The sequence below is a fragment of the Saccopteryx leptura genome, chromosome 1 (assembly GCF_036850995.1).
Source record: "Saccopteryx leptura isolate mSacLep1 chromosome 1, mSacLep1_pri_phased_curated, whole genome shotgun sequence".
Classification (NCBI taxonomy): Eukaryota; Metazoa; Chordata; class Mammalia; order Chiroptera; family Emballonuridae; genus Saccopteryx; species Saccopteryx leptura.
Window position 1 is genome coordinate 304,428,079 of NC_089503.1, and position 23,940 is coordinate 304,452,018.

At 53.4% G+C, this 23,940-nt stretch overlaps 2 protein-coding genes and 1 pseudogene across 6 annotated transcripts; 2 read left to right on the forward strand and 1 right to left on the reverse strand.

Moving 5' to 3' along the window:
* Nucleotides 1-986: 986 nt before the first annotated feature.
* On the forward strand, nucleotides 987-5,311 carry GAPDH (glyceraldehyde-3-phosphate dehydrogenase). The gene is made up of 12 exons (XM_066357923.1): nucleotides 987-1,103; nucleotides 1,339-1,379; nucleotides 3,153-3,252; nucleotides 3,335-3,441; nucleotides 3,555-3,645; nucleotides 3,764-3,879; nucleotides 3,973-4,054; nucleotides 4,276-4,427; nucleotides 4,510-4,588; nucleotides 4,678-4,761; nucleotides 4,847-4,944; nucleotides 5,045-5,311. The coding sequence occupies exons 2-12, from the start codon at nucleotides 1,357-1,359 to the stop codon at nucleotides 5,112-5,114; spliced, it is 1,002 nt and encodes a 333-aa protein (XP_066214020.1). The 5' UTR covers nucleotides 987-1,103; nucleotides 1,339-1,356; the 3' UTR covers nucleotides 5,115-5,311.
* On the reverse strand, nucleotides 5,162-23,562 carry IFFO1 (intermediate filament family orphan 1). Of its 5 annotated transcripts, none has more exons than XM_066357904.1 (9): nucleotides 22,761-23,562; nucleotides 18,459-18,519; nucleotides 18,226-18,321; nucleotides 17,316-17,456; nucleotides 16,230-16,387; nucleotides 15,995-16,115; nucleotides 15,610-15,702; nucleotides 8,828-8,958; nucleotides 5,162-7,127 (listed from the first exon to the last, which is right to left on the reverse strand). In XM_066357904.1, exons 1-9 carry the CDS (start codon nucleotides 23,531-23,533, stop codon nucleotides 7,022-7,024), a joined length of 1,680 nt encoding a protein of 559 aa, XP_066214001.1. In that variant the 5' UTR covers nucleotides 23,534-23,562; the 3' UTR covers nucleotides 5,162-7,021. The 5 variants fall into 5 exon arrangements, with proteins under 5 accessions (XP_066214001.1, XP_066213993.1, XP_066213990.1 ...); XM_066357896.1 differs by having other exon boundaries at nucleotides 15,610-15,705; XM_066357893.1 differs by having other exon boundaries at nucleotides 16,230-16,411.
* On the forward strand, nucleotides 20,186-20,258 carry LOC136390141 (small nucleolar RNA U3; annotated as a pseudogene).
* Nucleotides 23,563-23,940: the final 378 nt, after the last annotated feature.

Consider the following 23,940-nt stretch of genomic DNA (forward strand, 5'->3'; position numbering starts at 1 on the left):
GACCTCCCAATCTTTTCCCTCTTCTGGGCTCCTCACCCTGCCCCCAACATCCCCTGGGCACAACCAGTGAAGAGTCCCTAGCTTTCAGGCTGGCCAGCACGTCCCAGGATGGGGAGGGACTTCCGCCCTCACGTCCTGCTCTCAGCTCTGGGCTGGAAGGGTTGAAAGGGGCATTGTCTCCCAGCGTGGGCCGCACAGCCTTCAGGTTTCCTTGGAGCGACTTGGTGGGCGGCCCCCAGCAGTGATCCCATCCTCCCTCTGGGGCCCGGGTGTGGCCTGGGGGAGAGCCGCTGTAGCTTACAGGGCCCAGTTGGTCTGCCCCAATTATCAGGGCTCCAGCTGTCCGAGCCGCAGGGCAGCGTGACCTTCAGCGCAGATACCTCCCCCTCAACCTCCTTCCCTTCCAGGCTACACGGCTCAGTGCCCAGCCCAGGCCCCCGGCCCAGCAGGGAGGATGAAGGGGGGCTGAGAAGAGCCCTGCACGGGGCGCATTGGCCCCTCCCCGGCATTTTCTTGGGCCTTTCCTGTGTCACTACCGAAAAGCCTCGAGAAGTTCCTCAGCCTTCCCGCCACAACCTTTAAAAGAAAGGGGACAGGGTGGCAGCGTGCAGCCGCCAGCCACCCCAGGCTTCAGCTCCAATTTCCCATCCCACCAGCTCTCCTCCCGTTTCATGCAACTGCAACAAGTAATGCCCTAGCTCCTGGAAGTCCTCAGTTCCCACGAGGGCCCCTGTCCTCGTGTCCACCGTCTCCGGCATGGCCAAAGGCACGTCCTCCTCACCAGAACCGATCACCTCCTCCCTGGAGTAAACTCTCAGTGCCCTCCCCTTCCGTCCTTGGCCCACACGCGCGGGGCGTGCACATTCAAAAGACCAGGCTGGTCCAAAAGAACAAGTGGGGCCCGGCTATTCGAGATTTTACGGGCGCACGTAGCTCAGGCTTCTGCGCCCTTGGGCTGAGACTGGGCGAGCGGGCGGGAGGCGGCCCGGCCCGCCCCCGCCCCCGCCCCGCTCGGTTTCTATAAATTGTGACTGCAGCTTCCCCACCGGCGCTCTCTGCTCCTCCTGTTCGGTAGATAGCCGCGTCTTCCTGCGCAGTGCCAGGTAAAAGTAAAGCTAGGAAGGTGCCACGAAGAGCTAGGGAACATTCTAGAGGGGCCGGGGCGCGCGCAGGCCGGGGCGCGGTCGGGTGGGTGGTCGCCGCTGTGCTGTGGCGGAGTGGGTACGTGCAGAAGCGCAGGAAAGGGATGGTGGCCAGGAGAGGGGGTGGGGAGTGGAAAGGAGAGGAGAGGACCGCACTCGAGCCCCGCGCCTTGATGCTCACCTTCCTTTCCTGCAGCCACAATTCTGAGACACGATGGTGAAGGTCGGAGTGAACGGGTGAGTTAGAGGTCGGCGGGTCTTGCTCTGCTCGGGCCTCTGCTAGCGCTTGGGGGGTGCGGGGAGGGGGGAGATAGTTGAACACACACCCCCTTTCCCCGCCAAGGAGAATTCAAGGTCAGAGCTCAGACCTGGTGGAGGCTCCGGCCTCAAAGAGCCTCTTGTCCCCTACCCCCGCTGTTGCGCCTCCTGTAACTCCGCCCCTGCCGGGGACAAGTCGCCCAGACTCTTCCCCCGCCACCCGCCCCAAATAAGCAAGAGAGCCCCAGCTCTGGGTTTGGACCCATCCCCTTAGTCCCCATTTGGGTCTTCTTTCTTTCCTTTCGCGCCTTGCGGGGTCACGTGGTGGGGAGGAGCCCCCCCGCCCCCCAGCCTCCTTTGCCCCCACCTGGCCGCACACCCGGGGGATGCAGGAGACACAGCTGCGCGCACACGCAGCTGGGAGGGCTCCTTTGCGGTAACCTAGCCGCCATGTTGCAACTGGGAAGGAAATGAATGAACCACCGTTAGGAAACCTCCCTTAACTCTAGTCTTTTCCTCTTTGCTCAACTATGACTAACCCTCCTCCTCCTGTCTCAGTGGGGTGGAGTCGCCTTAATCCAGTAAACCTGGTGAGGCAAGGTTTTCCTCTTGCTGTTCTGCAAAGACGAGGACCTCAGAACTCCGACCGTATTTACCCTAGACCCTCTTTCACCTGCCCGCCAGATTTCCTCTTGGAGACGATGCTTTAGGACCTAGCTGATTATCTGATTAATCAAAAACGTGGCTTTACGGTGGTTCTTCTATGTTCTTTTTCCTTTTACGAGGAGGTGTGGTAGCTGTGTCTTAGTGCCACTTTGGGGAGCTGAGTCATGGTAGTTAGAAATTTTCCACCATAAAATGGCTACTGTAATAGCAGCCTCTCTCCACAGTAGCTCCCCTCGAAACTCCTTACATCCATGCCTAGAGCTCGTTCTACCCTAAAGACCAGGCTGTAAAGGTCACATGGAGGATTGGGTGTCTGGGAGCCTTAGGAACCCTGCCCTTTTCCCCATTCCATCTTCCAGAAACCAGATCCTGACTCTACCCTAATCTGGGGTTAAATATAGCACCTGACCTTTCTGCAGCTGGGGGCCTGGCTTCTACTCTCCCATCTCCTTCCCCATACATACATCTGTTGCTCCTGTGCCTGATTAAAAGAGAGCTAGGAAAGACGAGTAGCTTAGCAATTAGGCTGCAGGGGGTTAGGGGAGGATTTTATTTTATTTCCGCTATGGACTTCCCTTTTGTAGGAGGGACTCAGAGAAGGGGTGGGCTTTACCCATTCCGTTAATTTCCAACCTTTACTCTTGCCCTTTGAGCTCGGTGATGCTGAGTGTACTAGCCTTTGCTCCATAGGGGGTGTGGCCTGAAGCTGGAAAGATAGGAGCAAGCCTTCCCAGGGCACAGAGTGGGAGTGATGAATGCCATGTGCCAAGCATGTGCCCAGACTAGGTAGCAGTAGCAGTGCCCTGCATTGTCACTTGAAAGATTTCAGAGGTCTAAGGGGTTGGGGCAAGTCTTTAAGCCTATCATCACTTGGACAGGATAGGAGCCTTCGCTTTGTGGCCATGCTGTAAAGAGGGTGGTGTGGCAGGATTGCTAGAAGAAGATAAATTATACCTTTTGGGACTTTTGGTGGCAGGAAAATGGCTGTCTTCCCTCTAACAGAGGGTGAGTGGGCCATATAGGCTGCCTACCTAGGAAAACTCAACTTCCTCCTCCTCGTGCCTTCTTGCCCCTTCTATCCCTCAGATTTGGCCGTATTGGGCGCCTGGTCACCAGGGCTGCTTTTAACTCTGGCAAAGTGGATATTGTTGCCATCAATGACCCCTTCATTGACCTCAACTACATGGTGAGTGCTGCCTGCGTGGCTGGTGTGGGAAGCCGAGGCTGACTGGTCTGCAGTCCCTTGATGCCCTCACTTGTCCCTCCAGGTCTACATGTTCCAGTATGATTCTACTCATGGCAAGTTCAAAGGCACAGTCAAGGCTGAGAACGGGAAGCTTGTCATCAACGGAAAGGCCATCTCCATCTTCCAGGAGTGAGTATGGAAGAACAGGAAGAAACTTGCCTTGGGGGAGGTCCCAGGATGGGGTTACCACCTTGGGTACATGGTGCTCATATCCCTGAGCTTTGTCCTGTCTTCCCTGGTAGGCGAGATCCCGCCAACATCAAATGGGGTGATGCTGGTGCTGAATATGTTGTGGAGTCCACTGGTGTCTTCACTACCTTGGAGAAGGCTGGGGTGAGTGACAGGGAGGCTGCAGATGAAGGAAGTTGACCCTGGGATTTGGTGTAGCAAGAAGGCTGCCTTAGATCAGGAAAGGTAGAGCCTGGGGTCTGCAACTCCTCCTTTGCTGTAGGCTCACTTGAAGGGTGGAGCCAAGAGGGTCATCATCTCTGCTCCTTCTGCGGATGCCCCCATGTTTGTGATGGGTGTGAACCAAGACAAGTATGACAATTCCCTCAAGATTGTCAGGTGAGCATGGCAGAAGGGAATGGAGAAATGGTTGGGCAGTGCCAGGGTTAAAAGAGGGACATGTTGGCCCCTGACTTGCCTCCCTCTTTTCAGCAACGCCTCCTGCACCACTAACTGCTTGGCCCCCCTGGCCAAGGTCATCCATGACAACTTTGGCATTGTGGAGGGACTCATGGTAAGAGTGATGGGAAAACTGACCCCATTTCTCCCCCAGGATGGGTTCTTCCCAACCACACAGCCCGGGGGCTGGAGGATGGGGTGGCTATGGAGAGTTTGGGTTCCTAAAGACTGGCTCAGGTCACTGTATCCCTGTATTTCTCCCAAAGGTGAGGAGGGAGGTTGAGGGTAGGTGTTAGCATTATGCAAGGCCTTCACTGTGTCCTCCTCCATTTCCAGACCACAGTCCACGCCATCACTGCCACCCAGAAGACCGTGGATGGCCCCTCTGGGAAGCTGTGGCGTGATGGCCGAGGGGCTGCCCAGAACATCATCCCTGCTTCTACTGGCGCTGCCAAGGCTGTGGGCAAGGTCATCCCTGAGCTGAATGGGTGAGGCTTCTTTACTGCCTTTCCAGACATAGGACCAGGGGAACCAGAAGCTGGTACTGACCCCACTTCCCTGTGTCTACAGGAAACTCACTGGCATGGCCTTCCGTGTCCCCACCCCCAATGTGTCAGTTGTGGATCTGACCTGCCGCCTGGAGAAAGCTGTACGTAAGGGTTGGAATGGCTTTGTTGGTCTAGGTAGAATCGTGGCTATATTAAAACCTGAATAACCATGTCATTTTTACTTCGTTAGGCCAAGTACGATGACATCAAGAAGGTAGTGAAGCAGGCATCAGAGGGCCCTCTTAAGGGTATCTTGGGCTACACTGAGGACCAGGTACTGATAGGACAGGGACCCTGGTGTCCACACAGCCCTACTGAGCAAGACTGAATTCTCATACTTGGCCTTCTCCTTTCCTCAGGTCGTCTCTTGCGACTTTAACAGTGACACCCACTCCTCCACCTTTGATGCTGGGGCTGGCATTGCCCTCAATGACCACTTTGTCAAGCTCATCTCCTGGTATGTAGTTGGGTTGCGGTCAATATTTAAACATTATAAGTCTGGTGCCCTCTGGTGTCTGGCTCAGAAAAATAACCCTTAACTACTCATCCCCTTGCAGGTATGACAATGAATTTGGCTACAGCAACAGGGTGGTGGACCTTATGGTCCACATGGCCTCCAAGGAGTAAGAGCCTCCTGGACCACCAGCCCCAGCAAGAGGAAGAAAGAGAAGCCCTCAGCTGCTGGGAAATCCTTGCCCCAGATCCATCCCCCAACATACTGAGAACCTGACCTGCACAGTTTCCATCCCAGACCCCCTGAAGAAGGGGAGGGGCTTAGAAAGCCCTGCTTTGTCTTGTAACATCAATAAAGTTCACTATACCCAGCCAGTTCTTTGCTTTTATCTTATTGCAGGGTCTAGGGTAAAGGGGAGAGAAGCTGGGCTGGTGCTAGGATGAAACCGCTCTCACACCAACCAGACATGCTTCAGTGATGGATTTAGAGCTGGCATAACTGAACACATCCTTTACAGCAGTGGTCCCCAACCTTTTTTGGGCCACGGACCGGTTTAATGTCAGAAAATATTTTCACAAACCGGCCTTTAGGGTGGGACGGATAAATGTATCACGTGACCGAAACAAGCCTCAAGAGTGAGTCTTAGATGTGATGGAATCTGGTCATTTTTTTAAAATAACATCGTTCAGACTTGCATTATATGTAAGTTATTTATTCTTTCTCTGCGGACCGGTAGCCTGGGGGTTGGGGACCACTGCCTTACAGCGTGTGTGCCCGACTCATGAAGAATGTTCTGTTTGCCGCCCCTCCAAGCCCTCCAGGTGCTATGTCCCAAGATGGCCACTCTGAGGACCAGGCCTTTTTCTTACCCTACTCTAGCCAAATTAGGTTGGATGTAGGAGCACTTATAACTTCACTCAACATGCAATAAGCATCATCTAGAAAAGATGGGGAAGTCCACGGTATGTGGCAAAGGCCTGGTGCCCACCACCTAAAGAGACCCTGGTGCTGCCACTTGAGACTTCCTCAGGACAAGTCGCCTAAAATCACCTGTGCCTCAGTGTGCACCTGATGTTTATAAAATGGAGATGAAACTAGTGTGTACCTCAGAATTGTGTAGCTACCACCAGAAAGTGCTTCAGTGACAAAAGGTTCAATAAATAGTTGCCAGTTTCATTCTTAAAGATTCCATTCAAATGTCAGTTCACAGCCTCCCCCAGGCACTTCGGCTGAGGTCTCCACCACATCTCCCCAATTTCTCCAAGGTTTTCCAAGTTCGGACATCTTACTCGGCCTGTTCTCAGGGTATGACCCACACGGAGGCACATCTTCAACGGATAACTTGAAGAGAGGGAGGCCCTGAGCACACATGCACACACCCATGTGCACCAAAAGTAGTTTCCCCTTTTTCTGTCATTCAGGGTGAGTGGGAGACAAACGCTTCCGATCTCCCTCCACCCAGTCAGACCTAGAAGTCACCGAGACCCCTTCAATGCAAGCACTTCCACGAGGGCGGGTCACAGCCACTTCCTTAGTGTCCACAGGCAGGTGACCCAAGCACTTGGATACTGGAGGGAGGACAGGGTGCCCTGCCCAGTCCTGCTTCCCCTCACCTTCAATACAGGAGGAACCCTCTCCCACTGTATGTGCTGCACAGGCCATGGAACATTCAGCCTGATCCACGTCACAGCAGCGCCTGGGCCAGTTAGCACCAGTGCAGAGTCACAGACACGAGCTGGCTCTAGGCCACAGGGGTGGAAGGAGGATCTGACAATCACATTCCTTGTTCAGCGGAGAAGTCACAGGGCCACGATCGCACTGGCAGCATTTTAAAGATGGGAGTAGCAGGCACCCACACATGAAGGCGGGAGAGCCCCCGCTGTGGTGGCAGTCGCCTAGAAAGAGCAGCCCAAGCCTCGCTCCCAGACACCCTAGAACCCTGGTGAGACCAAGGACTAAGGGAGGAAGGCTGAGGGAGCAGCCCCGTCCCCAGGGGCCAGGCTTGGTAGAGCGGGACAAACCTGTGAACCCCCACTCTGCCGAGGTTTGTTCCCATCAGGGTGAGACCGGAGCCAGGTCCCTATCTCATGGAGCTATCAGATGAGACGTCCCGATCGGAGTCTTCAGTCTCACTAGGCGGTGGCGGCGGTTCGCTAAGCGGGACCGCAGTGAAAGCAGGAGACTTTCTAGAGAAAAAACACCAGCTGTCACTCTGGGGCAGGCAGGAGTCCTGATGAGGCTGGCATTTCTCTCCCTTAGCTTTATTCTCTGGCAGGCAGGTGAATGACATCTCAAAGGCCGAAGGACCACAGGTGAGGGTGGATGCCGGGCGAGGGAATGGGGAGGGGAGGAGGAAACCTCCCCCTCCCCACACTGATGGGGGAGATGGTCCCATCTTTCTCCTGTGGATTTTGGGAGGCTCAGAGTTTAGGACTATCTGAAGTGTCAAGTATAAGATATGTCCCCTGAGGCCTGACCTGTGGTGGCGCAGTGGATAAAGCATCGACCTGGAAATGCTGAGGTCACCGGTTCAAAACCCTGGGCTTGCCTGGTCAAGGCACATATGGGAGTTGATGCTTCCAGCTCCTCCCCCCTTCTCTCTCTCTGTTTCTCTCTCTCCCTCTCTCTCTCCTCTCTAAAAATGAATAAATAAAAAATTTTTTAAAAAATTAAAAAGGCCCTGGCTGGTTGGCTCAGTGGTAGAGCGTCGGCCTGACGTGCAGAAGTCCCAGGTTCGATTCCCGGCCAGGGCACACAGGAGAAGCGCCCATCTGCTTCTCCAACCCTCCCCTTCTCCTTCCTCTCTGTCTCTCTCTTCCCCTCCCGCAGCCAAGGCTCCATTGGAGCAAAGATGGCCTGGGCACTGGGGATGGCTCCTTGGCCTCTGCCCCAGGTGCTAGAGTGGCTCTGGTGGCCGACGCCCCGGAGGGGCAGAGCATCGCCCCCTGGTGGGCAGAGCGTCACCCCTGGTGGGCGTGCTGGGTGGATCCCGGTCGGCTGCATGCGGGAGTCTGTCTGTCTCTCCCCGTTTCCAACTTCAGAAAAATACAAAAAAAAAAAATTTTTTTTTTAAATTCAAAAGGCCCTGGCCGGTTGGCTCAGTGGTAGAGCGTCGGCCTGACGTGCAGAAGTCCAGGGTTCGATTCCCGGCCAGGGCACACAGGAGAAGCGCCCATCTGCTTCTCCACCCCTCCCCCTCTCCTTCCTCTCTGTCTCTCTCTTCCCCTCCCGCAGTGAGGCTCCATTAGAGCAAAGATGGCCCGGGCGCTGCCCAGGCGCTAAAGTGGCTCTGGTAGCAACAGAGCGACACCCCACTGGTGGGCGTGCCAGGTGGATCCCGGTGGGGCACATGCAGGAGTCTGTCTGACTATCTCTCCCCATTTCCAGCTTCAGAAAAATACAAAAAAATAATAATAATAAAAAAATAAAAAGATATGTCCCCTGAGACCAAGTGCACGTCTGGATGGCTCCAGCTTTGTCTATTTATAGTACTTTTGTGACTTTTTTTTTTAAATTTACTTTTTTTGTTATGGTGTTGACTTCCATGGTCAAATGCACAAATGGTAACCCTGACTTTAGATAAAAATCTACCCCCATACTCCTTCTGTTCCTTGTCAGCTTTTAGTTGCCTTTAACCAGGGAACCACCAGAGTTGGTGGCATTGGGAGATTTCAGCAACTCAGCCACAAATGGACATCCAATTGGGCCACACGGACCAGGTGACCTCCAATGAGAGCCCCACATTCAGTTGTGACTGAGTCACTAGGGAGGGTCTTCAGGGGTTGCCCACCAAGGGGCTCTGGTCCACTGCTCCCTCCCTGCATGCGCCCTTGGAGGAAGCACGGAGAAAGGTGGGCAGCACCCTACACTCCGGGGAGGCCCTTACCGGTCCCCAGACTGGGTGATGAGCCGGCGGCAGGTCTCCATCTGCACATCCAGGCCCCGCTTCATGCTGCACATCTCCATGTACTCGTGCAGGTGCCGGTTCATGTCGTTCTTGGCCGTGGCCAGCTCCAGCTGTGGCAGGGGCAGGGCAGGACCGTCAGGTCAGCAGTGACCCTGCTCCCAACCCCCAGGAGGAGAACACGCCAAGAACACCAATGAGCAGGGGGCCCAGGCAGCTGTGGCTGAGGGCTCAAATTTAAAAAAAATCAGATCAAGGCAGAAGACACTCAATATACCATCATCCCTTCTAGTTTTCCTGGCTATCTTTGCCTACTGAGGAATGCAAAGGTATCTGCCCCAGGCCTGCATTCTTTCAACAGACTGGTGAGAGCCAAGGGGCAAGGAATGTTCACTGGGGCAGGCGGGAGAGGGAGAGGGAGAAGATGTGCCTGAGAACAGAGGGCACTGGCCCTGGTCGGCCTTGCTCCCTGCCTGGGGTTCCTGCGTGGCCGGGCTCATCCCTCACCTCCCAACCATGCTGACAGTCCTCACTAAGTGGGAACTCCTGAAAGGACTGGCCACAGGCCTTCCTCAGCTCTACATGTGCATGCATGCCAGGCACCTGAATGGAAATGAGTTGTTAAATTTGTGATGTAGGCCTGACCTGTGGTGGCGCAGTGGATAAAGCGTCGACCTGGAAATGCTGAGGTCGCCGGTTCAAAACCCTGGGCTTGCCTGGTCAAGGCACATATGGGAGTTGATGCTTCCAGCTCCTCCCCCCTTCTCTCTCTCTGTCTCTCTCTCCTCTCTCTTTCTCCCTCTCTCTCTCCTCTCTAAAAAAAAAAAATTAAAAAAAAAAATTTGTGATGTATCTACAAGACTCATGCCATAAAGGAGGACACCTGTCGGCACTGTTGAAAGGGACTCAAATCTCTTACCATCCTTTTTCTCCTCATTGTTTTATTTTCTCACTTGTAAGCCATTTCAGAAACTAACAGAAAGGCCTCCTGCCATACTGAATGACATACTGGTTTTAAGCTGTCTCCCGACTTAAGGAATGCTACGTGTGAAAAAATGTGGGGCTCAGAGTCAAACAAATACGGTCTCCCTCCCAGAGCCCGATCCTGCGCCTCAGGCTTTGAGGCAGAGCTGAGAAGTGGCGCAGAGGCTGTAAAAGATCTGGGCCAGAGACAATCTGCTGCCTCTCTTTGTTTTGGGTACAAAGGACGGAACAGAAGCGAAGGCAGAGTGAAATTCGCTTGGAGGTGATTTGCTTGACCGCCTGAGAGCAAAGAGAAAGGGTAGGAAACTAACCATGAATAATCTGAACTGGACAGAGGAAACCACCCGGAACTAATCTGAACTGCACAGACAGAGGATGGGAACTTGGAGAAAGAAGTGGGCCGCAGGGCCAGACCAGACAGATGATCAGGACAGTGGCACGTGGGATGAGAGGATGGCCTGGGTGGGTATGGCTGGAGTGGTGGCCTTGGTTCCAGAGCTGGGATTCTGGCTGGGGTCTCACATCAGGGAGCCAGGGGAGCAGGATGTGCGGACTCTTCAGTCTAGGAAGGGAGTATGATGCCACCAGCTCTTGTTCAGATCAGCTGCCAATGCCCCGATTTCTCTGCCTCAGGGGAGTCAGAGTCTGGAGCCCATCACTCAGCAGGACAAGGAAGAATATATTCTATCACAAAGTACTACCTTCTATCACCAACATATATTCTACCACAATACAAGGCCAGGACTGCCACCTGTTGTCTCTACACGTTGTATGTCCCCCTTAATTCACACAATTAAAGCAGAATTGAGCACATGTTAGGAGATATCCACAACCCATACGGATACTCCAGACTCACTGGATAAGTAAAGGGGTGGCATAAGGCTGGGAACATACGGAGAGAGGAAAGGGGGTGCAGGGTAAGAATTCTTTCCCACCTTTCACCCTGTGCCTGGGTTTGACCATCCAATAATGGGACATGGCCCTTGGCTCCATCTCAGTGACCCTGAGAGATTAAAAGTCACAAAGATAGCCTCACCAGGCGGTGGCGCAGTGGATAGAACTTCGGACTGGGATGCGGAGGACCCAGGTTCGAGACCCCAAGGTCGCCAGCTTGAGCACGGGCTCATCTGGTTTGAGCAAAAGCTCACCAGCTTGGACCCAAGGTCGCTGGCTTGAGCAAGGGGTTACTCGGTCTGCTGAAGGTTCACGGGCACATATGAGAAAGCAATCAATGAACAACTAAGGTGTCGCAATGAAAAACTGATGATTGCCTGACCAGGTAGTGGCGCAGTGGATAGAGCCTCGGACTGGGATGCAGAGGACCCAGGTTCAAGACCCCGAGGTCGCCAGCTTGAGCGCGGGCTCATCTGATTTGAGCAAAATCCCACCAGCTTGGACCCAAGGTCGCTGGCTCCAGCAAGGGGTTACTCGGTCTGCTGAAGGCTCGCAGTCAAGGCACATATGAGAAAGCAATCAATGAACAACTAAGGTGTTGCAACGCGCAATGAAAAACTAATGATTGAGGCTTCTCATCTCTCTCCGTTCCTGTCTGTTTGTCCTTGTCTATCCCTCTCTCTGACTCACTCGCTGTCTCTGTAAAAAATAAATAAATTTAAAAAAAAAAAGAAAGAAAAACTGATGATTGATGCTTCTCATCTCTCTTCATTCCTGTCTGTCTGTCCCTATCTATCCCTCTCTCTGACTCTCTGTATCTGTAAAAAAATAAAAATTAAAAATAAAATAAATAAAAATTGTTTAAAAGTCATAAAGATAACCTGACCAGGTGGTGGCACAGTGGATAGAGCGTTGGACTAGGATGTCGAGACCCAGGTTTGAGACCCCGAGGTCACCAGCTTGAGCACGGGCTCATCTGGTTTGAGCAAAGTTCACCAGCTTGGACCGAAGGTCGCTGGCTCAAGCAAGGGGTTACTCAGTCTGCTGAAGGCCCACGGTCAAGGCACATATGAGAAAGCAATCAATGAACAACTAAGGTATCACAATGCACAATGAAAAACTAATGATTGATGCTTCTCATCTCTCCGTTCCTGTCTGTTTGTCCCTGTCTATCCCTCTCCCTGACTCTCTGTCTCTGTAAAAACAAAAAAAAAGTCACAAAGATAGGCGGGGAGGAAGATATATTCAGTGGGACACTTGAATCTATGTAAGCACAATAAATTAAAATCAATTTAAAAATTAAAAATAGTAATATAAATAAATAAATAAGTCACATAGATAAAGGGACCTCAAGTGGTCCAGATGGATTACCAGGAGCAACACTGCCACCAATGGTACCATGTCAGCTCTTCTACCATTCTCTTACTGTCATTCTACTGGGAGAGAAGAGAAACTGGACGACTTAAACACATCTTTAAGGCCTGACCTGTGGTGGCACAGTGGATATAGTATCAACCTGGAACGCTGAGGTCACCAGGTTGAAACCCTAGGCTTGCCCGGTCAAGGCACATACAACAAGCAATGAACAATTAAAGTGAAGCAACTATGAGTTGATACTTCTCCCCCCCCCCCCCCGCCCCATGCCCCCTGTAAAAGTAATAAATGATTATAATAAAAAAAACCTTTGAAAGCATGTTTCCATTTAGATTTTCTTTTCACATCATGTTTGTTTGTTTTTGGGGGGGGGTTGTATTTTTCTTTTTTTAAAATTTTTTTTAATTTTTTTTATTTTTTTTATTGAATCCAGAGAAAGGAAAGGGGGTAAGGGGGAGAAGAAGCATCAATCTGTTTCTGTATGTGCCCCGGCCAAGGACCCAACCAGCCACCTCTGCATTGCAGGACAATGCTCCAGCCAAGCGAGCCACCCAGCCAGGGCTGTATTTTTCTGAAGTTGGAAACGGGGAGGCAGTCAGACAGACTCCCCGCATGTGCCCAACCGGGGTCCACCCGGCATGCCCACCAGGGGGCGATGCTCTGCCCATCTGGGGCGTTGCTCTGTCGCAACCAGAGCCATTCTAGCGCCTGAGGCAGAGGCCATAGAAGCCATCCTCGGTGCCCAGGCAAATGCTGCTCCAATGGAGCCTCGGCTGCGGGAGGAGAAGAGAGACAGAGAGGAAGGAGGGGGGAGGGGTGGAGAAGCAGATGGGCGCTTCTCCTGTGTGCCCTGGCTGGGAATCGAACCCAGGACTCCTGCACGCCAGGCCGACGCTCTACCACTAAACCAACCGGCCAGGGCCCACATCAAGTTTTAAACTAAGGCCCTTTTGTCCAGGGGAAGAACCATGCAGAGATGCGGCTCCAGAGCACTGCTCCAAGGCCCCTGCTTGGTGAAGCGATAGTGAAAACATCAAACCTGAAATTCAGCATTCAAAAGAGGGAGGTAAGGGCCCTGGCCAGGTGACTCAGTGGCTAAAGCATCATTCCAGCACGCCAAGGTCCCGGGTTCGACCCTGGTCAGGGCACATATGAGAAGTAATCAATATGTACACAACTAAATGGAACTAAGTGGAACAATGGATGCTTCTCTCTCTCTCTCAATAGAGAAATTAAAAACAAAAGAGGGCCTGACCAGATGGTGGCGCAGTGGATAAAGCGTCAGACTGGGATACAGAGGACCCAGGTTCGAGACCCCGAGGTCACCAGCTTGAGTGCGGGCTCATCTGGTTTGAGCAAAGCTCACCAGCTTGGACCCAAGGTCGCTAGCTCGAGCAAGGGGTTACTCAGTCTGCTGAAGGCATGTGAGCAAGGCACATATGAGAAAGTAATCAATAAACAACTAAGGTGTTGCAACGCACAACGAAAAACTAATGATTGATGCTTCTCATCTCTCCGTTCCTGTCTGTCTATCCCTGTCTATCCCTCTCTCTGACTCTCTCTGTAAAAAAAAAAAAAAAGTAAAAGTCAGAGAGGGAGGGAGCCAGTGAGCTAGGTGTAAATGGGAAAGTAAAGATCAGTTCTGCCTTCCCATCTCCTCAGCTAGTAGCATAGATCTGGCTGTGCCTGTAAGACCTAGCATTTGTCTGCCTGGGCAAAAATCAAAGGCAGGTTTTGCTTAGAGGAGCAGGACCATTTGACATGGGGGAGCAGTAAGAGCATAAACATGCCGCGTGGGCTGGAAGAGGGGTTGAGAGTTATAGAAGTCTGCCTGTTCTACCCTCAAGCCCGAGTGCTCAGGAAAGGACACCCTCACATGGGGCAGAAGGGCTCACAGGAATCACCTCCAACCTTCCCCTCCACAGCTCCCTCCATCCGGGGTGCCACAAATCCTTCCTGAAGCCCCTAGAGTTTAAGTTAAAGCACCAGTTACTTTGGCTCTGGCCGGTTTGCTCAATGGTAGAGAGTCCACCCAGCATGTGGATGTCCCAGGTTCGATTCCCAGTCAGGGCACACAAGTGACCACCCCTCCGCCTCCCCTTTTTCTTGCTCTCTCTTCCACTCCTGAAGCCATGGCTTGATTGGTTCGAGTGAATTGGCCTCGGGAGCTGAGGATGACCTCAGGTGCTAAAAATATGGCTCTGTTGCTGAGCTATGGAGCATCGCCCCCTAGTGGGCTTGCCGGGTGGATCCCCGTTGGTGTGCATGCAGGAGTCTGTCTCTCTGCCTCCCCTCCTCTCACTAAAATAAAAAAATAAATAAATAATATAATAAAATAAAAAATAAAGTACCAGCTCCACTTGCCATCTCTAGAAGGTTCCCCATTACCTCAAAGGCTGAGCTGAAGAAGAGGCAAAGTTCAAGTCCATCTCTGAGTGGACCCTGCTACAACACTGACACAAACAATAAAAACAACTACCATATGGTATCTTACTATGAGACAGACATGCCCTAAGCTCCACGGGCGTGTCATTTTGTTTCATCTTCAAACAATCCTATGAGGAGGTTTTATTAAGATTCCCAATTTTACAAATAAAGAAACAGATTCAGCCTGACCAGGTGGTAGTACAGTGGATAGAGCATTGACCTGGGACACTGAGGTCCAAGGTTTGAAACCCCGAGGTCACTGGCTTGAGCACTAGCTCATCTAGCTTGAGCGCAGGCTCACCAGCTTGAGCACGGGGTCGCTAGCTTGAAGCCCAAGGTCACTGACTTGAGCAAGGAGTCAGTAGCTCGGCTGGAGCCCCCAGTCAAGGCATGTATGAAAAGCAATCAGTAGTCTGACCTGTGGTGGCGCAGTGGATAAAGCATCAACCTGGAAACGCTGAGGTTGCCGGTTCAAAACCCTGAGCTTGCCTGGTCAAGGCACATATGGGAGTTGATGCTTCTTGCTTCTCCCCCTTCTCTCTCTCTCTCTCTCTCTCTCTCTCTCTCTCTCTCCCCTCTCTATAATGAATAAATAAAATCTTAAAAAAAATTTTTTTTAAAAAGCAATCAGTAAACAACTAAAGTGCTGCAACTATGAGTTGATGCTTCTCATCTCTCTTCCTTCTTTCCTGTCAGTCTGTCTGTCTCTCTTGCAAAGGAAGGAGGAAGGAAGGAAGGAAGGAAGGAAGGAAGGAAGGAAGGAAGGAAGGAAGGAAGGAAGGAAGGAAGGAAGGAAGGAAGGAAGGAGGAAAGGAAGGGGGAGGAAGGCAGGCTCTGAGAGAATAAGCAGCTTGTTGAAAGTTAGAGTGGTAGTAATTAAGTGACAGAGCTGAGACTTGAACACACGTCTGTCTGCCTCCCTCTAGAGCCCAAGATGCAACAGCTGGGCGATCACTCACTCCTCCCCCTCAACGGAAAGGGGGAAGCCTGGCATCTAGGGTCCACAGGATGGGACCACTCCACCTGCAGCCCCACTCACCACCCACTGGGAACTTCTGCCCCTCGGCTTCCACCCACATCCTTACCTCTATCTGGTCAATGGTTTCCTGATATTCTTTCTCCCGGGTTTTGAACAGGGACTCAGTATCTTTAATCACCTTCTCCAAACTGTCCTCCTGCTGCTGGAATAGAAAGGAAAGCAAGGGTGGGGGGAGGCAAGGGGGAGGGAAGGGACGGGGGCATTCCACAGGGCCAAGCAGGAGGAGAGAGAGAGAGAGAGGGAAAGTCAGGTTAAAGGAACCAAAGACTGAAAAGAAAAAGGATAAGAAGAAGGGGAGAAGCAGGTAAAGGATGATGGCCACAGAGGGGAAACAGAGCAAGGAGAAGAGGAAGGCAGGGAAGGAGGGAGGAGACTGGGCAGCGAGCTGGAGAGGCAGGACTGGGGGCCCCGAGGCCGGGAGGGGTGGTTACCTCTCCCTGGGCCTCTGCAGCTGCCATGGCATAGCCTGAGAAATCCTCCCAAAGCAGCAGAGTCTCCTCAGTCTCCTCCCAAGTCAGGCTGTCACAGTCGTCCTCAAAATCATATTCCCTCCTAGAGACAGGGAGCCCATGTGTCAAGGGGGGGGGGGGGGCCTTCCTCCTGGTGGAGGGGACTGAGGGGGAGGGAGCTCCGGCCTCGGACTGCTGTGGGGGCCTCGGGACTCACAGCTGGTTGAGCATACGCTGCATCTCCTCGTTGATGCTGAGGGCTGTGCTCTCCTCCTCATCCCCATCGGGCTGGCGGGGCCCGTCACTCTCCGACACGGAGGTGTCCTCCTCGACGGCAGCCTTGCGCTCCCGCTTCCGCCCCCCCATGGATGGGACCTTAATGGGAGACAAGTGCAGAGACTAGAGAGACGAGGCCGGGTGCATGAGGAGAAAGGGCAGGTGTGCGCGGCGGGCGGGAGGGAGGAGAAGCAGGGACCAGCGGGAGGGTGGGGTGGACAGAGAGAGAAGACACAGTTACAATGACAGGAACAGAACACCAGAGTTACCAAGGGAGCGGCGGACAGACAGAGATGGGGACAGGGCTGCAGACCAAGGGGAAGAGAAAACAGAGCAGTGAGGTAAGGGGAGCAATGGCTGGCTGTGACCACGTTCAGGTGTGCACGATGGCTAAGGAGGATTTCTTTTTTCCCAAAAAAAGGTCTTTCTAATAAAGTGACTGAACAAAAAAAGAAAATTTCAGGTTGCAAAGAGGAAGGAGGCTACAGTGTTCACAAAGGAGAACCTGAGTCACGTATCCAGATCTGGAAAGCCAGGAGGAGGGACAGAAAGAAGTAAAGCACAGAGGAAAAGACAGAGAAGAGGAGGAAAAAGCAAGGAAACCAGAAGGGGGGGTCTGTGCTGAAAAGCCCTGGGGTCAGAACCGACGGCTGAGGCCTGGGTAGTTTAGAAACAGGGAAAGGGACATTAATAAGCTTGCATGAGAGCAAAACTAACCAGTTTCTTCTGTGGAGAAAGCCAGAGAAGATGAGAGGAAGAGAGAGGAGAGGAAGCAGACAGAGGAGAGAGGGAGGGGAGAGATGGGTTAGAGACAGCTTCCAGAACTTCTCTCCAGAGGCTGCTCCTGGCCCCCCAGCTAGTCCCACTGAGGGCCCCTTGGGGCCAGAATGAGTCCTCCGAGAAGGAGGATGGCGTCTGGCTCCCAGCCAGCAATGACTGAGGTTCTTCGCTTGCCCCAACCCTCCCGAGGTGCTGGGGCAGGGGAGGTGTGGGCTGGGCTGGGCCAACACCTGCCCTCCGCCCTCACCTGGAACATCTGGATCATGTCCTCACAGTTGCGCTGCTGCGCCACATCGCAGAGTTTGGCAGTGATGTCGATGCGGCGGCAGATGTCCATGTCTACCTTCATGGCCTTCTCCTGGATCTTCGTGTCCAGTTCTGTCAGGTTCTGTCCAGGAACATGCGAACAGTGAGGAAGCACCCTGCACTCCACACAAGAGCCAACAGGCCCTGGCAAGATTCTCCTCATCCTTCTGGTCATCCCCATCGCCAACGCCTCCAAGCAGCAGGCATCTCTGGGTGTCCTCCCCACAGGTGCTCAGGCAACTGGCTAACTGGCCAGATGAGGAGCCCCTGGAGGGCCTGGCCCAGATCCTTTGACATGTGGGGTCCCTCTTGGAATTTATTTTCCCAGAGAGAAAGAGACTACTGGGAGTTACAAGAGTGGAGAATGTAGTGTGATAAGGATGAAAGCTAACACTTACTTAGCACTAAGCATGTGCTAGCACTGTTCTCAGGACAGATGTTACAATTGTCATAATCATTCGGCAAAGCACATGCCTTTATTATGCCATCCCTTGTGAGGACACGGAGGCACAGCAGTTAAGGAACGTGCCCAAGGCCACACTGCTAGCCAGGGGTAGGGCAGGGACCCGTGTTCTTAGCTGACTGCTAAACAGCTCTAGTTATGATGGAGGTATGCTGGCTCTCGAACACAGGGACTTGTGTTCCTTCTTTTTCTCCTGAAATAGGGGGTGGCAAAGAAAAGAAACCGGAAGTGTAGCAAAATAGGGGGGGGTATGGTGGACAGGAAGTCAACAGGCCACACCTAGCAAGGCCTGCTCTGCCTGGTTTCGGGCAGCCTGGTGGCAGGCAGCCTGCGAGCCCACGTGATCAGCCCGCAGGGGAAGAGTGAAGGATGCTCTGGCTGCACTCACATTGCTCATAAGCCCTTTGAAGACCACTAGCTCAGCTTTCAACTGCTCCACCTTCATCGCCAGCTCCTCCTGGCAGGCATCAGCCTCCTGGGCTTCCTACACCAAGCAGAAAACCCTGATGTTAGTGCATGGCCAGTGTGGGAGGAAGGTTGGGACGAGGAGGGACAAGGAGCAGGATGGCCGAAGGGAGGCAGGGGAGGACTGAGGGAGGCCCAGGCAGTGGGGTGCCTCACCTCCTGGAGCTCATTCACTCGCTCTTGCAGCTGTATCCGCACCGTGTATTCCTCTTCCCACCTGGCAGACATAGGAAAGAGGGAAAGAGCATAGGCGCAGAGTCCTTCCCTGACCGTAAAGCTCCTGCTCCCCACCTGCCTGGCTCAGACCTCCGCCCTGGGGCTGGTTCCCTAGATAGGGAGGGGCTGTGCACTGGAATGTCTGGCGGGGGTGCGGCCAACTGCAGCTGTCGGGTGGCTCCACGCTTCTGGCCAGCGCCGAGCTCACTCGCAGCTGCCTTCCTGGAACCTCCAGGCCACGCACCAGCGACTATATTTAAGAGCAGCAGCAGCTGCTCTGGTCCTTCACAGTGCCCGTCCCATTCAGGCCCTGGCCCAACCAGCTGTCTGGCTGGCCTCATCCCCCACATCCTGCCCACACCAGACCACCAGGCCCACCCGGCCCAGTCTCCCACCTTCAGCAGCACAGATCCGGTCTCCCGCCTCCTGCCTGCACCAGAACAGAGCTCCTCTAGCCTGCTGCCCTGCCTTGCGTGGTACCATTTAACCCTGTAAAAGCAGCTGCAGGACACACACTGCGTCAACAGATTTGCTAAAGAGCCAGGAGGAGACACTCAAAGTCCACCCCCACAAGCTGCAGAAACTGCCCACCCAGACCCCCACTAAGTGAGCCGGAGAGAGGTGACAGTGGAAGGCAGGAGCTGGGACTACCGAGCACCCAAACCCAGAAGGAAAGGGAAACTGGAGTATGAAAAAAATCTCTCATGAAATGGTGGGTGAGAACCAGAGGTGGCATCTCCTGAGATGCAGAATTTGCAAACCAAGACCACAAGTAGGCTAACAAACACTTGGCCACAGGCAGGATCTCTGTCCTGGCCGAGACTTCCCACACAGGGTAGTCCACGGTAAGCTAGTGCATGGTCCGTTACATCTCAGACCAGTGGGGGCAGCAACACCGCACCCTAGGAGTTTGGCTGGAATAGCAGGACGTCTCAGGCCTCACTCATATAACCTATTTCTTCTTGCCACATTCTGGAAATGATTCTTCTAGTCTGAAAATGGAGGGGCATGGCACCAAGAGAGAAACTTCAGTATAAGAAAGGTGGTTAGGAAGTAGCAAAGAGGACAGCAAGAAAATGAAAACCCAAGAGAACGTATTCTGTAGACACAGGATTCAATTATTTCTTCCCCTTCCCTCCACCCTTTTTCCCATCTCGCCCTCCATACTTTTCCCTGGCTCTCCCTTCCAGTCTCGCCTGTCTTAGCCCTCCTGTTCCTCACTCACATCCGCACTGCAGTATTCCTAAGAATAACTCATCTACATCACCGAGGCCGCCACCCCACCCGGGCTGGGCAGGGAGGAGGCAGGCAGCCTGGCCACCACTCTGCCGGCTCATCACGCAGCCCTGCACCCAGCCTTCTTGGCTCCCTGCCACCCTTCCCTGCATCCCCACGTCCTTCTCCCTTTTGCTCTGGCCTTCTCATTCAAACATTCAGGGCCAGTGACAAGCCCCAGTGGCATCGAGTTATAGATTTTCTCATACGAGATCCTTCCCTTTCCTGGCCTTGTTTTCTTCAACTACAACATGAAGGCTTGGAATATGGTACCTTTGTGCCCTCGGAGTCCATGAGTCCCTGGAGGAAAAAGGCAAGACTGACAAGAGGACAATAACCCTGGCCACAATGCATCAGGAAGAGTGGGAAGCACTGTTTGAGAATGAACTCCAAAGACTATACTTTCAGGGATCATTTCTATAGTTTGTGACAATGAACTCCACAAATCCAGGTAGAAACTCAAGTATGAAAGTTATGTAAGGATTAAGATTCATAAAATTTTACAGGATTAAAAAAAGATCTGAAAAAAATCATCTGGAAGCTCACTCGAATTTTATTTGCACTCCAGTCAAACTTTCCCACAAAGAGGTTCAGTTTGACCTCCATTCAAATGGAGGCCTCATGGCTTCATGGAGGAGGTTCCCTTAACATGTACAATTTGGGTTTTCTACATTTGCCAACCACCTCTCTTCCAAATAAATGGTATCCTTGAGTGAAGTGAGGAAGCAGGGGCCATTCCAATACGGTAACAACTGAGGCCAGGAAAGAGAACCACCCAAAGTCACACAAGGAAAGGGAACTGAAAACAGAGCGCAGGAGGCCTCAACTCCTTCCCAGTCTAGTGCTCAAGCTCAAGCTATGCCCAGGCCTTCCAGGCTGCAGGCAGGAGCTACAGTGTTGCTATAAAGAGAACAGAATGAGGGCGGGGAACTGGGTAGAAGAATGAGTAACTGACAGGGTCACGTACCACACAGCTCTAGCTGCGGGGCCCTCTGCACAGCAGCGTGCTGCAGAGTGATGAGCTCATCAGTCCCCAAGGAATAACTCTTTGCTGCCCTGGACAGCTGGACCAAGGACAAACACTCTTTCATTTAAAAAAAAAAAAAAAAGGCTCTGAGAACAACAGTTGTTCCTGTGGTTATGGATGTATGTATTCCAGAACTGCCCATGTTCCACTGCTAAGTGTATTAATTAACTCCGGCTGGGGCTGGGGCTGGGGTTGGGGTTGGTGCTGGAGCTGGGGCTGCAGCAAAGACAGGCTGGGCCTGGTGGCACCTGAAGGATTTTAGGACAACCGGGATTCCCAAAGACACTCATAACATAGACTACAGCTAAGGGAGCCAGATGAGGACAGAACTCAACCTCAGAAAGCCTGCTGGTCTGTGATCTGCTAGACTCGGGCAGGTTACAGATCCCTGAAGCTTGTCCCCAGACCCAGCCTTAACTTCCCAGAACATTCAGCAAATCCCCACCAGAAAAATCTCCACTACACTGAGCTGCAAGAGTAATTCCCAAGCCTGCCCACAAGGGGTCAGAGTAACTCATTAAGAAGTTAAATCTGAAGGCCTCCAAACCAAAGCCTCCCTCTGACTTGACATCTTCCTCTTTGACTATGGATTCCAGATTCCGGCACATAGTCTCCAGAGGGCTGGCTGCCTTCGTGCTCCTGTTCTAACAGCTTGCTTATCAACCCTCTAAGGAAACCACCTGGTATACAGACAGCACGCTAGTAGCCCTGCATCCCTCCACCTGGCCTTTTGTATTACCCTGCCAGGTCCTCTGCAAAAAGCCAAATCTTCATCTTCAAAACGCACCGGGTCTGCCCCACAGCTGCCTCATACTCACAGGGTGTGTCCACGTTCCCAACTTTCTCCTGCTCAGCCCCTCTGCTGGTTCTGTTCACAATGCCTCCACCCTGGCTCTCTGCACCTTCATAGAGTCCCCAATCTTTCCACTAGCCCAGGGGTCCCCAAACTTTTTACACAGGGGGCCAGTTCACTGTCCCTCAGACCGTTGGAGGGCCGGACTATAAAAAAAACTATGAACAAATCCCTATGCACACTGCACATATCTTATTTTAAAGTAAAAAAACAAAATGGGAACAAATACAATATTTAAAATAAAGAACAAGTAAATTTAAATCAACAAACTGACCAGTATTTCAATGGGAACTATGCTCCTCTCACTGACCACCAATGAAAGAGGTGCCCCTTCCGGAAGTGCGGTGGGGGCCAGATAAATGGCCTTAGGGGGCCGCATGCGGCCTGCGGGCCGTAGTTTGGGGACCCCTGCACTAGCCCAACGAATATCAGTCCCTTCCCCTTTCCCCAGGGATTTCCCTATACTTTTTCCTTTCCTGGGTTTCTTTCCCTGCGCCAAGCAACGTCTCACGGAACACAGAGCCTCTCGTTTGAAACTGGAGTAGGTATCCAACTCCCAACCAGGGCAGCCCTCCCTCACCACTCCCCTCTAATTTCACTTAAGACTCCCAAATTAAAGCTATATGTTTTTGCCTCTTATTTCTGATCAGCAAGTGGAGCTTATATCACAAAACCGCCCAAGGGCTGAGACGGGTGGGGATAAGCAGTATCCCAGATGTGACCTCTGAGATCCTTGTCCTTTTCACATCTCACAAAACCCACAGTTACACCGTCATGCAAACACTGAAGCCTAGATGAGACAGAAGGAGCAGCCAGAAGAAAACTATGAACTCCCCACACAGTATCCGGTTCCCAATCCCCTTCCCATCACGAGTCTGACTTCTGCATTTCCTGTGGATTCAGTCTCCCCGGTTCCAATGCCATCATCTATCCACTTCCAACCTCGTCCTTACACAGCAGGAACTCTACTCATTTTTCCCCCCTGACTCTTGGGCCCCAGCTACCCCTCCTCTCCACACCTCGTTCTGGTCCTGAGTGTGGCAGGACACTGAGCCAATGTCCCCACCTGCCCGGTCCTTATCCCTACCTCCGCTTGTACTCGTCCCGCTCACGCTTCACCTTGGCCAGCACATTGTAGAGTGCGCGGATCTCGGGGGTGATGGTGTCGATCTGGACGCCCACCCCATCGGGGTGCACCCATGACAGGCCAGGCCCCTGCACTAGCATGGGCTCGAGTCCCGGGCCTAGCCGGCGGGCGTGAGAGAAGGACCAGATGGTGCCAGGCATGAAGCGGGCCGACGAGGAGAAGGCAGCAGAGGTGGAAGTGGAGGGCGATGAGTGGCAGGCGGCGGAGGGCGCGAGGGGGCCAGCTGGCGAGCGCGCGGGCGAGCCTAGCACCCGTGCCGATGGGGTGCAGACGGCGGCCGGCCGGGCGCCCAGCGGTAGCCCCAGGGGCCGGATGGGGCTGATGAAGCCGGTCTGCACCGCCTGGTCGCGGCGAGCCAGGCCCCGCCGGCCCTGCTTACCCTCCTCGAGTGCCTGCTGCAGCTGCTTCTCCAGCAGCCGGTTGCGGCGCTCCAGCTCGTGCACCTTGGCCAGGAAGCAGCGAAAACGGAGGTTCAGGGTCTTGAGCACGTTGATGTTGGAGCCCAGGTCATTGCGGAGGGCCATGGCGGCGGGGGGTGCCGGGCCTGGCCCAGGCGGCGAGTAAGGAGCCGGACCAGGAGGGGTGAGCGGCGATGGGGACACGTCCCCTCCCCCCGCGAAGTGGTCGCCTCCCAGTGGGTCCCCCAGCGGCCCGGCCAGGCCCTGCTGCTCCTGCTGTAAGAGGAAGAGGTTGGGGCCGAATAACGGATTCATGGCTGCGCCTTCTGCTGGGTGATGGAGACCGGTGCAGGAGCGGTGATGCAAGGCGAGGGAGAAGAACCAATGAAGCGCCCGGGGGGTGCGGAACAACCAATCAAACAGCTCAACAAAAGGGGCAGAAGTCAAAGGGGCGGGGGAGGGCAGAGAAGAAACCAATGAAAGGCTCAATTTGAGGCTGGTACCCGGACTTTTCCGGGTCTGAGGCAGAACCCCGAGCTAAGCGAAGCCCAGCCAAGCCTTCTCCGAGTAGACCAGACCCCAGCCTGTGCCCTGGTTCCAGCCAGGGTGGCCCAAAACCCAGGTCCTCCAGTACACCATGGGTTCTGGTTGCAGGAAGCCCATCTTCCCTACACCCCTATCTCCTCTTCCCAAACACCCTATCTCCAACTTCACTCTCCTCT